At 60.9% G+C, this 14178-nt stretch overlaps 1 protein-coding gene across 1 annotated transcript in view; it reads right to left on the bottom strand.

Annotated features, from left to right (window-relative positions):
- Positions 1-4033: 4033 nt before the first annotated feature.
- The window catches only part of ARHGAP35 (Rho GTPase activating protein 35), a 101029-nt gene continuing 90884 nt past the window's right edge, over positions 4034-14178 (bottom strand). The window contains exons 5-6 of the mRNA XM_007942879.1: positions 4990-5095; positions 4034-4376 (exon numbers count right to left, since the gene is read on the bottom strand). Coding sequence (XP_007941070.1) covers positions 4034-4376; positions 4990-5095 — 449 coding nt within the window. The remainder of the gene's footprint in view (positions 4377-4989; positions 5096-14178) is intronic.

The following is a 14178-nucleotide window of genomic DNA, read 5'->3' on the forward strand; positions in this document are numbered from 1 at the left end:
GGCCCCTCCGCCTGCTGCTGAAGCTGGGTCCCGCGGGGCAGGGGGGGCAGGGGGAAGGGGTTGATTCTAACGACCCTGCGGGTTTGGGGTGGCACCTCCCTGCCCCTGGGGCTGGGCCCCGCCTGCTGGCCCCTGGGGGAGGAGGGGTCCCCTTTACTCCTTAGGTTTGGTTTCTTACAAGATTGATTTATTAACTATGATACAAGTCACATAAGGCCTTTTCAGGGTTTGACACCGTTCCCACTGAGACAAGTACAAGACTTTGTAGCAAATACATGATTTTAAAAAACAAAACCAAATGCAAACACCTCAGCTGAGATGCCGCGGCCTCTGTCCGGCCGCCCATGCACTAAATCAGCTTGGAGCCTCAACAAACCCCACAACGTGTCCAAAGAAAAGTCTAGTGAGTCAGCAAACACTCCTAACATCGACTAGAGACGTCCTGGCTAGCGCCTGGAGGCACAGAGGTCACCGTGTCACCGTCGCCACACAGTTCTCCACTTCCGCTGCGCGACAGAACATGGGGCGCACGGCCGGACTACGAACACATTTCAATACCATCAATATGCTTGTTTTCCTCTGGAAACGCAAAATACCTGTTAATTCAACATATATAAAGATCATTTAACATGTGAAAATACAAGCACCAGAAAAATAAGCTGGCAGCAGCACTATTCCAAATTTTCAAACAAGTTTTATTCCCATACAGTTCAGACATTGCCTTTTTTTTTTTTTTTAATGTACACAGGGAACAGGTTTCTTTTTTATGCAAACAATAACTTATGCCCTGTCTTGACTACAATGGAAGTGTAACGTCACTGCTGTGGTAGGTGAGGGTGGCTGGGGCAGGCGGTGGCTGCTGACAGTGGCCCCCAGGTGGGGAGGCGGGCCCAGACTCCCCCCTACGTCCTCTGGGCTTCGAGTCTGGCCTTCTGTAGTGTGGTCAGCACACTGTGATGTGGCCTGAAGAGCCTGTCCCCTTTTCACCTAAGAGCAAACAAGTGGCTTGTACCTGCCAAGCAATGGGAGTGGACCCCCTGGCCCACGTTTGCAGTCAGCAAGGTGGGGAGCGAGCCCGGCGGCCCGCTGAAGCCCGGTCCCTCCACCGCGACACCGCGGAGCCTGGTCCCTGGCACCCTGCCTGCAGCTTCTCTTGGGAAAGCGGCACTTAGCAGCACTTGTTCTAAGCAAACACCCAAAGTAGTGTGATCTTCCGCCCTGGAGAGGAACGGGGCAGGGGAGCACGGGGGGCGATTCTGGTCTAGGGACGTGCACACCCCAGGATGCCACGGCCGGGGGACAGAGAGCAGGCCCTTCCCACCCCGTCCCCTCCGACATCTGCTCCTGTGGTGTCGCCCTCTGGCCACGTGGCAACACAAACTCCCCAGCAGGGGTTCCCGCCGGCGGCAGGAAGACAGACATGTGTCGCAGGAAACAGGTCTCGTGGGTGCTTGTGTGGTAACCCCCCAGACTGTCGGGATGGGAGAACACGTGACAGACGCATGGACCAATGTGGTACAGGACCCAACATGCAACACAGGCCAGGACCCTCCCAGGTGGAACCCCAGAAAACCCTGGAGCTAGCACGAGCTGACAACTAAGGGCCCCGTCTCTCCGGCGGCGGTGACTCCCCGCTAGCACTGGGGGAGGGAGAAGAGGAAGTGGGCCTGGATGAACACAAGCGGGTAGCCCACCACGTAAGGCCAGCTGCCCCCGCCCCCTCCTCCGCCCTTTTGGTCCAGGCTGAGTGACGGGAAGCAGAGGGAGCACCAGCGAGAGGCCGGGGGTCCCCCCGCCCCGAGATGCAGCACCCAAGGAACTGCTGGGGGGGAGAAGGTCCAGGCTGTCCGTCCTGCCACTCCTCACCCAAGGCCTCACTCTGGCATCAAGAGCACACGGCCCAGCTCCCCACTGTCCCCTCCTGGCCAGCGGAGACTCTCAGAAAAAGCCACCTACCAGTGCTGCCTGTCACCTCTGGCATATGGAGACGTCACAGAGACAGGAGCCAGCTCTGAGTTTACCATCAAGGGCGCTCATTCCACCGAATGGGGGGCTCCCTCCTAGCACTGGATAGAGGTGGGAGGAGACAGAAGTAATGGGGTGGCGAGCTGGGGGCTAGAGCCGAGACCCTGGCTAGTGGCTTGGGGGACACAGCCCCGTGTGCCAGCACAGAGGCGACAGTGTCAGCGTCAGCGAGCGGACTGGACAGCCCCTTGAAAGGCTGGCGGGCAGTATGACGACGGCCCTGAGGAGGGTGGGGTGGAACGAAACCAAGCTGTTTCCCCGTTGCCCAAGCTCCGAGCCACCAACCTCAGCCAGGGCCCAGCCGGGCTCAGCCCCACCCGCAGGCCTCGGGACCGAAGCCATCGCCCACTGACACGTGCGCGGTGAAGAGTGTTGTGTACCTGGGGCTCGTTTTGAATTTGCGTTTGGAGCGGTGGGACACCCAGCAGGGGCGACTCTGTTTTTCCAAGCACCTTGTCTGTCACACAAACAGCTGACGGGGACAGCTGGGGAGCACAGTGCACCGCTCCCTCCGGCGGCCGGAAGAAGGTGCTGGGGGTAGTGGGGGCCTAGAGCCATTGGGAGGCACCTCTTCCCTGCTCAGGCCACCTGGCCAGAGCCACAGGGCATCCTCGGGCCATAACCACAGATCCTGCTTCTTAAAGTGCAAAGAGACCGGGGAGGATGGGTTGCAGGCAATGCCTTTGGCCCCACCTCCCTCAGGCCCAGCCCTGGGGGTCAGTCCCCCCACGGTCCAGGGTCCAGGCCACAACCCAGCCCCGAGGACAGCGGAGACTGGCCGTGGGGGTGGCCAATGATGCGGATGATTGGCAGGGCTGTTGTGGGTGGGGCAGGCCAGAGAAGGTCTCGGCAAGGCCACAGGGGGCAGTAGTGAGCGCTCAGAAGCCAGCCCTGCTTTCCTGATGGCTGCCTGCTTGGGGACCAAGAAGGACCCCCACTGGGAGGGGTTCCCTGCATACCACCCGCCTCCCAGATATGCCTGCCTGCAGCTGGTGGTGTTCTACCCCTCAGAGAAAAGCCCCCCATCACCAAACCCACTGCCCAAGTGCACACTGCCCTCCCCGTCCCCTCCCCACACTCACACCTCGACAGGCACACACGCACACACGCTCACACACATGCACAAGTAGTGTATCCACGGCAACGTAGTGTGTTCAAGGCAGCCCAGCACCCCAGCTGGCCAGCCCCGTCTCCTCAGCCTCGGTGGGCTCAATGCTGCCTTCTGGGGTGGGGGGACCGGTGGCAGGACAGAGGCGGGCCCCCAACAGACTCTCAGGTAGCGCCGTTGAGGCTTCTTGGTTTGCTGTCACAAGACAAGGGCCCCCCTCCACCTGGCTGCTGCCAGTAGAGGGGGGGAGACTGGAACTGGAGGGGTCTGTAGTTTTTGTCCTTTTTCCAAATTTTGGAGGGGCTGTCCCTTTTTCTTCCAGTGTCCCTCTGTGGTGAAGGGCTGTATCCCGAAGCCCAGGCTGACCTGTGGGGAGGGGTCGCACTCCCGTGGTCCAGGTGGCGGGCAGACTCAGCATTGTACCTGGGGGACTGCAGTGAGGCAGAGTCACACTTCCATGTTCCCAAGGAGGCTGCTTGAGAGCCCAGAGCCCCAGCGGGGGCAGGGAGACAGTGTGTGTGGGGGGCATGTCCTCTTCGGGGCCGGCCTGGATCCCGGCACCCCGACTCCACCTGCCAGGCCCAGTCCACACTGTGTCTGTATAAGCGGTCGGCGAGCCCAGGGGCTGGTGCACGCAGACGGGCAGCGCTGGGGGCTCTAGGCCTGCTGCCTCCCTCCCTCGGTCCTCAGGAGTCCAGGTCAAAGGGCAGGCCCCCGCGGCGGTGGCCTCCAGCCAGCCCTAGGGTGGTCTGCACGCGGCTCGGGGCCCGACAGCCCCGCCCGTTGAGACCCTAGGCGGTGCTGCTGCTGAGGTCTCCGGAGGGTGATGGGGGGACCTGGCCGCGTCCAAGGCCAGACGCCACCCTGTCGGAGGGAAGAGTGGTGCCCAGCGCCCGAGGCTCACAGCGTGTGCTCGGCTTGCAGCTGGGAGGGCAGCAGCGGGGACTGCGGGGCGGGTGGAGGCGACTGGGGTGGAGATGGCGGGCTGGTGACGGGCGTGGGGGCGAGGAAGGGGGCGGCGGCGGCGGCGGGGGAGCCAGGTGCGGCCCCGGGGGCGTCACTGATGGGCCGGTTGTGGAAGAAGAACGGGCACTGCTGGATGAAGAGCTCGATGATTGTCTGGTAGGTGCGCGTGGCCGTCAGCGCATCCACGGTGCTGAAGTCGGGCCGCATCAGCGTGGGCCAGAAGCAGATGGACAGGTTCTCGCTGGTCATGAGGTTCACCTTATTGTTGTGGCTGACTCTGCGGGGACGCCAACGCCACAGCCTGAGTGCTCCCTGCCACCCTGCACCCCAGGCTGCTCTCCGCAAACCCCGAGGAGGGACTGACAGGGCTCAGGGACTCGCTCACTGGCCCAGACCCTGCAGGGGGCCAGCACGTCTGCGCCAGGCAGGCTGTCCCCCAACCGCAGTAGTTCTGCGCCCCATCCCCGTCAGGAGGGTGAGAGGTCTGCCCTGAACACGAGCCTGTCCGTCTCCCACGAAGCCTGGAGTGCCTCTGCCCGCAGCACTGGCAGCCTGCACGGAGGCGGCCTCCCCACCCCCCGCCCCCCTGCCTGGCCAGGCCCCCAGGGCACACTAACAGCGGACAGGTGGCCTGCGGGGGCACCTATGCTGTCTTGGGATCAGAAGCACATTCTGGGAGCATCCCTCCCAGCCAGTGGATCTGAGCCCGTCAGCCAGGGGGGGCTAGAAGAGAGCTCTAAAGGCTGCCTCCTACAGTGTGTGCTGGGCGCCTGGCGAGGCCACATGTGGCCCTGCTGCACAAGGGCCTGCCACGCCAGGCCACACCCGGCACCCTGGGTGGGCGACGGTCCCGGCTGCTGGGCGCCGTCGGGGAAGCATGCTGTACCTACCTGTTTAGGTGTGAGATGACGTATTTGAAGACTTCGTGGTTCTCCTTCGGGAACTTCTTCAGCACCTCCTTGAGGGCATGTAACTTCTGCTCCCGGTCGTTGATTTCTGAGGAAAGGACAAAAAAAGACTCTCAGGGCCCAGGCTGGTGGGTGTCTTGCCATGCTGGTGAGCCCAGCAGACCGGCGGGCACCTGGGCACATGCTCTCTGCTGGGCCTCACCCAAGGCCGGCCTGTTCCGTCCCCTGAAGCCCGAGCACAGGCCGCACACCTGGCGGTGGTGGGACCCCCACCCAGCCCCACCTGTCCTGTTGGAGGGAGCACAGTGCACTGGGGGCTTCCGGCCCCCCACCCCGACGGAGCGATCCACAATGATGCCACCATAAAGAACAGCATTCTTCGCTCATCCGGTTGCCCTGGGAGACGGGATCCCAATGCAGAAAGCCTGGCTGCTTCCTGCCCAGACGGGCGATGCGGCTGCCCGCCCACCCACGCCAGCAGACTGTCTAGGGAAGAGCCGTCACAAGACCAGGGCTCTGTCCCTTCCCCAAGCACTCGTCTCCCTGTAGGGGGACTGGTGAAACAGTGGGGGTTTCTGTGCAGCTTGTCAAAGGCACCGCCCCTCCCCCACTCTCCAACCCTCATGGAATCTTAATGGATCGGCAGCAGAGGAAGCATGCCAATGCCAACCAAGGGCTACGACACGCCAGGCCCAGGCCAGTTGGGCCTCGCTGACCCCCAAGGCTGGGCCTCTGATCAGCCCGTTGCCCGGATGGGTACCTACAGCCCAGAAGCCGAGTCAGCTGCCTGAGGTCGTGGAGAGAACAGGCTGCGGTGCTCCCCAGGCTGCAGAGCCTGGGCTGTGGCCACCAGGCCTCCCAGGGGCCTGCTGTCCCCGGCACTGGGCCAGCCTGCCTCAGCCCAGTGAAGCCAACACGGTCAGGGACCGCTGGGTCAGCACTGGGCCAGATGGCCGTCTCCTCGGGTGGCAGGAATTCCTGAAGGAGTCCAGGTGTGGTAGCTAAGCTTATGTGTCACCTTGGCTGGGCCCGGTTTGTCTGGGCAGCTGGATGTAGTTATTCCCCATGGTGGGATCTGACAACCAGCTCCATGTGGAATCTACTGTGAGCAGCTGAGTGGCTACTTTAGGGACACGGTCTGCTCCCGGAGATTTGGTCTGTAGCTTTTCGGCACGCCTGGACCCTGCACGTAGCTGGGTCATGTTCAGCAGCCTGCCATGCACTGCCTGTCGATCTCGGGACCTTCTCTGGACTTGAATTAGTTGTCTACCATGTTATTTGGTGATAGCGGGACTGTGCCTGTTTACTAGTTGACCTTGGGCTTGTCAGCCTCAGCAGCCAACAACTGCCTGAGTGAGGAGAAGCTTCCATCTTCAGTGGGCTGGGAGCAGGAGGCAGAGCTGAAGCCCAAAGTTGAAGGGCTTTCACCCAGCCCCTAGAGCCTGGCACTTTGAACTCAGACTTCTAGCCTCCAAAAATAAAAAGAATAAATTCCTATTTGTTTAAGCCATCCAATTGTGATATATTCCTGTCAAAGGGGCACTAGGAAACCAAAACATCAGGATTCCAAGGCTCCAAAGACCACCGGTGGGACCAGCCTGACGACCAAGCAGCAGTTCACCTTACCCAGGAGAGAACACCTGCCTGAGCACAGTGTTCTCATCAGAACGCTCTCAAAGGCATCACATGACAACAGGAGCTCCAAAGACCCAACAGGACGCTCAGGGGGCAGGGAGCTCATGTGAGCGGGGGAGGAACGGTTCTGCAGAGGAGCAAGAAGGGCCACACGATACCCAGAGTGTGATCTGTGTCACTGGTCTGCTACGTGTGGCAGCTGCTGCACTGGGATCTGCCCTAGTGTATATTCTCAACAACAGAACAAAACAGCCCAGGCGGGAAGGACGAGGGTGCGGCCGCAGGTGGGAGGCGGGAAGGACGAGGGTGCAGCCGGGGGTGGGAGGCGGGAAGGACGAGGGTGCAGCCGGGGGTGGGAGGCGGGAAGGACGAGGGTGCAGCCGTGGGTGGGAGGCGTGAAGGACGAGGGTGCGGCCGCGGGCGGGAGGGTATGCTCTCTGCCTGCTCCAGAGACACTGGCCCGTGTGAGATGATGAAAGTGACGGGCCCTGTCCACAGACGTGCACGTGCAATGCTGTGACTACCCCTGCAGGCTCATGGACCCCAGACCACCACGCTTCAGGAAGCCCCTGGTCTTGCAGCAAGCAGAGGCCTGGAGGACCCAGTCGGGGGAGCTGCTGTGGAGCCCGGCCGGTGCTGGGGGGTGTTGGAGGCGTGGCTGGGAGGGGGCTCGTGTGGCGGTTCAGAGCTCAACCCTGGCACGGAGAACCTGTGTAAGAGTCCTGCCTCAGACACCAATCAGCTGCATGACCGTGGGCAAGCAACCAGAGGGGGTTAAGCAAGGCCCTGGAGCCAGATGCTTGTGGGCTCAGCACCCCACGATGGAGGCGGAGGCAGAGCCGGCCCTGAAGCCCCACAGACAGGGGACAGGGAGGCGGTGCCGCTCTGTGTTAATCCAGCCAAGCATCAGCACAGGGTGGGCCTCACTGTGCCCTTGGCTAGAGTCGGGGGGGCTGGCAAGGCTGCCGTTTCCAGGGGATGGTCCCGTCCTATCTCACGAGCAGCAGGGACCACTGGTCCCCCTCCTTCCTCGTGAGGGGAGGGGTTCAGAGCCTGTGTTGACAGTAACCCATGGCCGTCCCCCAACAGCTGGGCTGGAGGGACTCTTGACAGGTGGGTGTGGATGGTATCATAGGGACAGTGGACAAGCTATGAGGAAGAAGCTATGAGTTAAGACGTCTGTGGAAGCTGGGTTGAGGGGCGAGGGCAAGAGGATGGGGGGCTGACGAAGCCATTTCTGGGCCCCCAGCGAGCCGCCCAGCTGTCTCTGTTCTGCCTGGGAGACACCCCCACAGGGCTCAGGGAGGGTGGCTCACGTTCTGTTGTGGTGCCACCTGATGTCCCGTTCAGAGCCTCGGGTCCCCCCACCCCGGTGCCTGCAGGGCTGAAATTCAGCTGCATACATTAAGGCCGGTGGCAAGCCAAGGCCTACGGGTTCCGAGGCCGGGTAACAGAACTACCCGCGTCCCAGCTCCCACGTGTCTGAGAAGCTCCACGGGGTTTGCAGGGCTGGCCCCTCAGAAGCTGACTGCCAGGCCTTCCCTCTGAGGCTCCGCTGGGCAGCTGCGAGAAGGTCAGCAGGGTGCCGCTCCCAGGGCCCCAGCAAGAACGACCTGACGACTCACCACACACACCTCCACTCCGGGGCCACCTCAGCAGGTTCACCGGGCGGGGTTCTGGAGCTACCGAAATGGTGTGCTGACAACCCTGCTTTGTAAAACCCAAAGAGGGGCATGCTGTTCGTTGTGAAGGGATCTGAACTCTGAGCCCTGAGCACGCAGGCTACAGCTCTTTTCACAAGACGTGGAAAGACTTGGGCAGCTTGGTGTGGGAGCCTGGTCAGGCTGGCAGCTTCCCGCACCACACCCACAAATGTTCACTGTCCCTGGCCAGGAGTGGCTATGTGGCTCGGTCAAAGGCCCCCTGACACCCACAGTCCCACTTTGCTCAGCTGCCTGGGCCACCGTGAGAGGCACAGGGTCAGCGGCATCCACTCCTCTTCCCCCTTCTTCCAGGGTAAAGGTGATGCAGCCCTGCTGACCGGCTTGGGGCACAGGAAAGACATAACGGAAGAGGAAGTGGAGAACAGCCACCCCAACAGTGGTGGAAGCGGGTGGATGCAGCGAGAGGAGGGCCGGCTGAGCCCCATCAGTAACCTCACTCCCTCCTGACCCCCCCACTCCAAAGCAACAAAACGCTGTGTCAGCAGCTCCCAAGAAACAATGGGGCTCCACTGGGTACAGGGATGCCACAGGCCTCGAGATGGCGCCAAGGCAAGACAAATGTCCACAATGTCCCCTCTTCCTAAATCCTGCGAGGGGACAGGCGAGGCTCCTAGGCCCCAGATGAGGAGGCCGCGGGGTGAGGGAAGACCAGTACCTCTCCCCTGACCCATCGGAGGAACCCCGAGTCCCTTTCTCCAGAGGACGGCTGGGACTGTCCCAGCTGAACACATGCTCAGGGCATGAGACGCTGCCCAGGACGAGGCAGAGGCAGGGCCAGGTGGCAGCAGGCACCAAGTCTGTCACCGAGCGTACGTTTCCACCAGGCCGCCAGCCCTGCTGCGAGGGAGCTGTGTTTGTTGGAAACGCCCCCTGTGAGCACAGCAGTGGTGAGCTCTGGGTGGCTGCCAGGGCACCCCTTGTGCACCCGGGGCTCTTGGCTCCCCAGGGGTACAAAGGAGGAAGGGTGACTTCAGCTAAAAAAGGCAGCAGGTGCCACACGGCCCCTGATACGGGTGGTGAACGTCTCCTGAGAGGCAGGCCAGGGGGAGAAAGCGACTGAAAGATGGGATGGCTCACAAAAGGAGCCAAGAACAGCAGAGTGGCCGACTGCCCCAGCCCTAGCCCCGGACACAGCTTCCAGGAGACCTTCCAGCCCCAGGCCAGATGCTGAGCCTCTTCCAGGAGCTGGGAGCCGGGGCAGTGGGGTGAGGGGGAAACGGGGAAGGGAGCTTTCCCCTGCAACTCAGCCACCTCTCACAGGCCAGTCGCCAGACACTCCCACACCGACGCTACTCCTTAAGTCTAAGTAGGAAGAGTAACAACAGCAGGAAACCAAGGGTCAGGGAAGGGGCCACCCATCAGGCGTGGCTGGGCTCACTGTGGACAAGGTGACAAGTGGGGACGTGATGTCAAGCCTGCTCTGACCCAGCATAGCAACTGGGGAACTGTCAATCCTCGCCACGACCCTCAGGGAAGCAGCTCCGGCAGGGGCCCCTGCTGCAAGTCCCACCGGTGCCGTCATTTCCCACACCTTCAGCTGAGCCGGGGTCAGCCCCCTAGGGGCAGGAAGCCAGCAGGAGCCCTCCCTCTCTCTCGGCTACCCAACTCCAGTGGGTCCTAGGCGCTATGGGGGGTGGGGTGTACTCACTGTGCGCCTCCACTGGGTCCATCTGCGTGCCGTATGGGACCAGGGGGCAGAGTGTACTCACTGTGCGCCTCCACCAGGTCCATCTGCGTGCTGTATGGGACCAGGGGGTCGGGCAGCTCCGAGAAGAAACTTTTCATGGCTCCAGCCACGGTGTTCACGGTGAAGTCCTTCTCAGCCAAGTCCAGGCTGTGGTCTGAAAGGAAGCAGGAGCGTGAGCTGGTCGCCGCTGGGTAGTCCGAGAACCCTCGAGGGCCCCTGGGTGCTGCCCGGGCTGGCCTGGTGCCTCGGCAGGGACCAGGGACTCCCACAGACCAGAGAGGAAGCGGGAGCCCTGGATGCTGCTAAAAAGAGAGTTCCGAGAATCTGGGACATGCCCCAATACCCATGCCTTCTGTCAAAGCCTCGGAGCCGGCCGTCCATTGCCCTCAGGGCAAGGCAGGCGCACCTCCCCTCACCCCCCTCGCCGGACTTTGATGTGGGAGCTACTGCTTCCTACTCAGGGACAAAAAGGTTGCCTCACTTTCTCCAGGGGTTACACCACAGACACCCACACGTTGCTTTCACCTTCCTCCTCACCACTGATGGCGATGGGCGAGCAGAGCCCTCCCCCATCTGCCTTCCCCAGCCCCGGTCTCACACTGTCTTTTACACGCTGGATCATGCATGCGCCTGACTGTTTATTAAGGACCATCAGCCCGTGTCCACTGTGTGGGCTACACGGCGTTACGGACTCCTGCCAGCCCAGGCGCGTGGCTCGCCTCTCACTCGACCTCACGCTTCCTCCTACCACACAAGGTTAACTTAAGGGTCCCCGCCTCTCTCGTGTGGTGCGCCACCCCCACCTCGACTGCCGGCCAGCGGCAGCAGCAGCGCCTAACTCTGGGCACAGCGGGAGCCTCCGGTGCTGTGGCTGCCCTGGTCTGCCGGCTGTCCTGCAGGCCCTCAGGGTGGCCACTACCGAATGGCTCTATCTCCTTAGGCCTGGACCGAGGCGGTCCCTGCCTCAGGGCCCCGACACCTTGGAGCTTCTACCACTCCGGCCTCTCGTGGGTGCAGCTGCTCGGCCCCCATGCGGGCGATCCAGCCGGGTCAGAGTGCGGTGGGTCTGGCTTGAGAGAAAAGAGTCCTCGCCAGGAGCCAGCCTGCCTCGCTGGGGCTCAGGCTTTGGGGTGTGAGGCCCCCCCCATTGCAGGATGAGCGGCGGTTCGCTCTGCTTGTGCCAGGGTCTCAGAAAGACGGGAGTCACGGCTAGGGCCTAGTACGACTGTCCTCTCAACCCAACACCGAGACCACGTACCATTGACTCGCCCCGCGTGGCCCACTCCTAGGGAACCAGGGTCCCTGGGCTGTGAGAGGCATGTGTGCAAGGGTGACTAGGAACACTGCTTGTACCTGGTGACGTGGGGACCAGCCTGGCAGAGGCTGGCGTGTCTGTTCATTGGCAAGGCCCGCTCCCTTTCCTCTGTGGCACAGTGATCAGGGAGGTGAAGCTCACTGGTGCCCGCCCACCCGCCTGCTTATGCTCTCTGTCCGTGGGGGACAAAGGACTCCCAGATAGGGGACGCCCAGCCCCAGCCCGATGTGTTTCTATGTCTGCACCCTTTCTGGCTGTAATGAATGGGCCACTGCAACAAGAGCCGTTTCTGGGAGTTCTGTGCGTCACCCCAGGAATTCTAGAACCCACGGGGCTGCGAGGGCCGGCCGAGGGGATGGGGTCCTACTGGGCCGGGGCTGGCAGGGTCACAGAGAGGGCGCCATGCGGGCCGCAGGTGTCGGGAAGATGAAGTGGAGAGTGGGGATACGAGGGAAGAAATGAGCCTCGTGTCAGCTATCAGCCACAGTCCCCGAGCCAGCACCTCGGCCTCGGGTCTGTGGCTCGCCCTGTACTCCCCTCCCCGCGGCCAGTCCCCGTCTGCTGTGCTGGGGCCTCTGCTGGGACTGGCTCCGGCTCCGGCTCCGGCTCCCAGGTCTGAAGGCCTTACCTTGGTCAAACTGCCTCTGTAGACTCTCCATCTCTGACTTGTTCCCGCTGACCCGGTAGATACCTTCGGTGCTCAGGCCTGGGGAGAAACGGCAGCCTCTTAGTGTGGCACTGCAGGGCGGGCGCAGCGTGAGGGGTGGGACGGCAGGGAAGCCCCCCAGAGCCAGACCAGGGCTCAGCGCCTTTCCCCTGGACTCTTCAGATGCTTCCCCGCATTCCTATCCTCACTTTGACAAATCTGAAATACTTGGTTCTCATTTTCATCAAAGTGAAAGTAACGATATAGAACAGAAGTCCATGAGCTCAGGGTGACTCCTGACCACACTTTGTCGTCGGCTCTTCAATTTCTCAATTTTTAATAACAGAGTTTTTAAAGAACATAATACTACGTTCTCACCTGCCCGATCCACTTAGGGTGTGTCCTGACCTTGTAACTAGACGTCACTCTGCTACACGAAGGTTTGAAAGACATCCCGAGATACAGTAACTTTAAAAAGAAAGCCCTGCTGTTAACCAGTTGGGCGACGTCAAGTTTCACTATTAGAAGTAACCTACAATTATCTTCTTGGTTTACTTTATATATTTTTAACGTTTTTATGTATTCTGGATACCAAGTCTAACAGATTCTTGGCAGTCTGTTTCTGACTTTGTGGTTTTCCTCAGTTCTGTTCTCTGTTCATGTCCCTAGAGGTGTGGCTCCTCCCCGGTGTCTGAGAGAGGCCTCGGCGTTCCCCGGGCCGTCCGTTTTGACGGCTGACTGCACCCACACTCACACTCCCTCATTAGCTGCCCTGCCCCCTGCGCACTGCGGCCTCTGAAGCCGGGAAGGTGGACCTGCAGGTCCTCTGGACGGCCATTCGCTTCACCATCTCCTTTGTTGCAGGGCTCAAGGCAGCTTTCCCTGTTCCCAGACCAGAGTTTCTTCTCTTCTAGTTCAATTTTTTTTCTCACTTTCAATTCTCATCATTCTGGAGCTTATTCTGGTGTATGGTGTGCGGTAAGGCAAACAGCTAAAATGGACGGTCAAGCACCTGAACGTGCCGGCAGTTCCCCAGGGAAGCACACTCCCTCTCGGGGAAGGAAAGCCCACTGTCGCATTAGCGGTGTCACAGGTCTGGAGGACAGGGAGGAGTCCTGGTGGCGTGGTGGTTAAGTGCCTGGCTGTGCACTGAAAGCCTCGCTGTTCAAACCCACTAGCCGCTCCATGGGAGAAAGATGAGGCAGTCAGCTTCCATAAAGATCGACAGCCTTGGAAACCCTGTGGTGCAGTTCCACTCTGTCCTCTAGGGGCGCTGTGAGCCAGATTCCACTCCATGACACTGGTGTGGTTTGGGCTTTGCTCTCATAAAGACTGACAGCCTTGGAAACCCTGCAGGGCAGTTTCACTCTGTCCTACAGGGTCATGTGAGTTGGAATCGAACTCAACAACAGAGGAAGGGGAAATCACAGTGCAAACCAAGACGGGGTCTAATGGCCAAAGCACCCTGGTCACCTCTGAAGCCTGTGGTTCCAAGCAACTCTTGAAACCAATGAAGGGGCACCAGGGTGGCATCAGTTAGGAGAGAGGCCTGAGAGCCGGCGTCTGGGGGTCAGTGCAGCTGGAGAGAGACGCCTGTGAGGCTGGACAAGAGCAGTCTGCCCGCCTGCTCTGGGGTCCAGACTGGTGGGGAGTGGACTCTGAAGACCCCCGAAGCAAAAGGCATCAATTCCCAGCTCAACAGTGTACACTGCACACAGGATTTCCACCCCAGAGAAAACGGAGTTAATGGCCGGCCCAGAGGGCCCTTCCCGTGTGACGCCGGGCTCCAACAGAACTGCCATCACAGGGCAGGGGCCAGGGTGACACCCTTCCGAGCTGAGCTCACTGGGAACTTCCTGAGGGATCACCGCATCGCGCGCTTGGAGGCCCAGTCCCACATCCGCACACCTACTCATCAGTCAGTGAGTGACGGTGTTACGTCATCTTTAAAGACCTGCCAGTCAGGAGCAAGGAGCTCTGGTGGCGTAGTGAATAAGGCATTTGGTTGCTAACCAGGTCAGCGGTCCAAACCCAGCAGCCACTCCCCAGAAGGAAGATGGGATGATCTACTTCTGTAAAGAGTTACAGCCTTGGAAACCCAGCGGGTGCTGCTATGAGTTGCAACTGACTTGATGGCAGTGAGCCGACCCCCCAAGTCAGGAGC

Source organism: Orycteropus afer, unplaced genomic scaffold (assembly GCF_000298275.1).
Source record: "Orycteropus afer afer isolate SDZICR_OR568_19922 unplaced genomic scaffold, OryAfe1.0 scaffold00099, whole genome shotgun sequence".
In the NCBI taxonomy this organism is placed as follows: Eukaryota; Metazoa; Chordata; class Mammalia; order Tubulidentata; family Orycteropodidae; genus Orycteropus; species Orycteropus afer.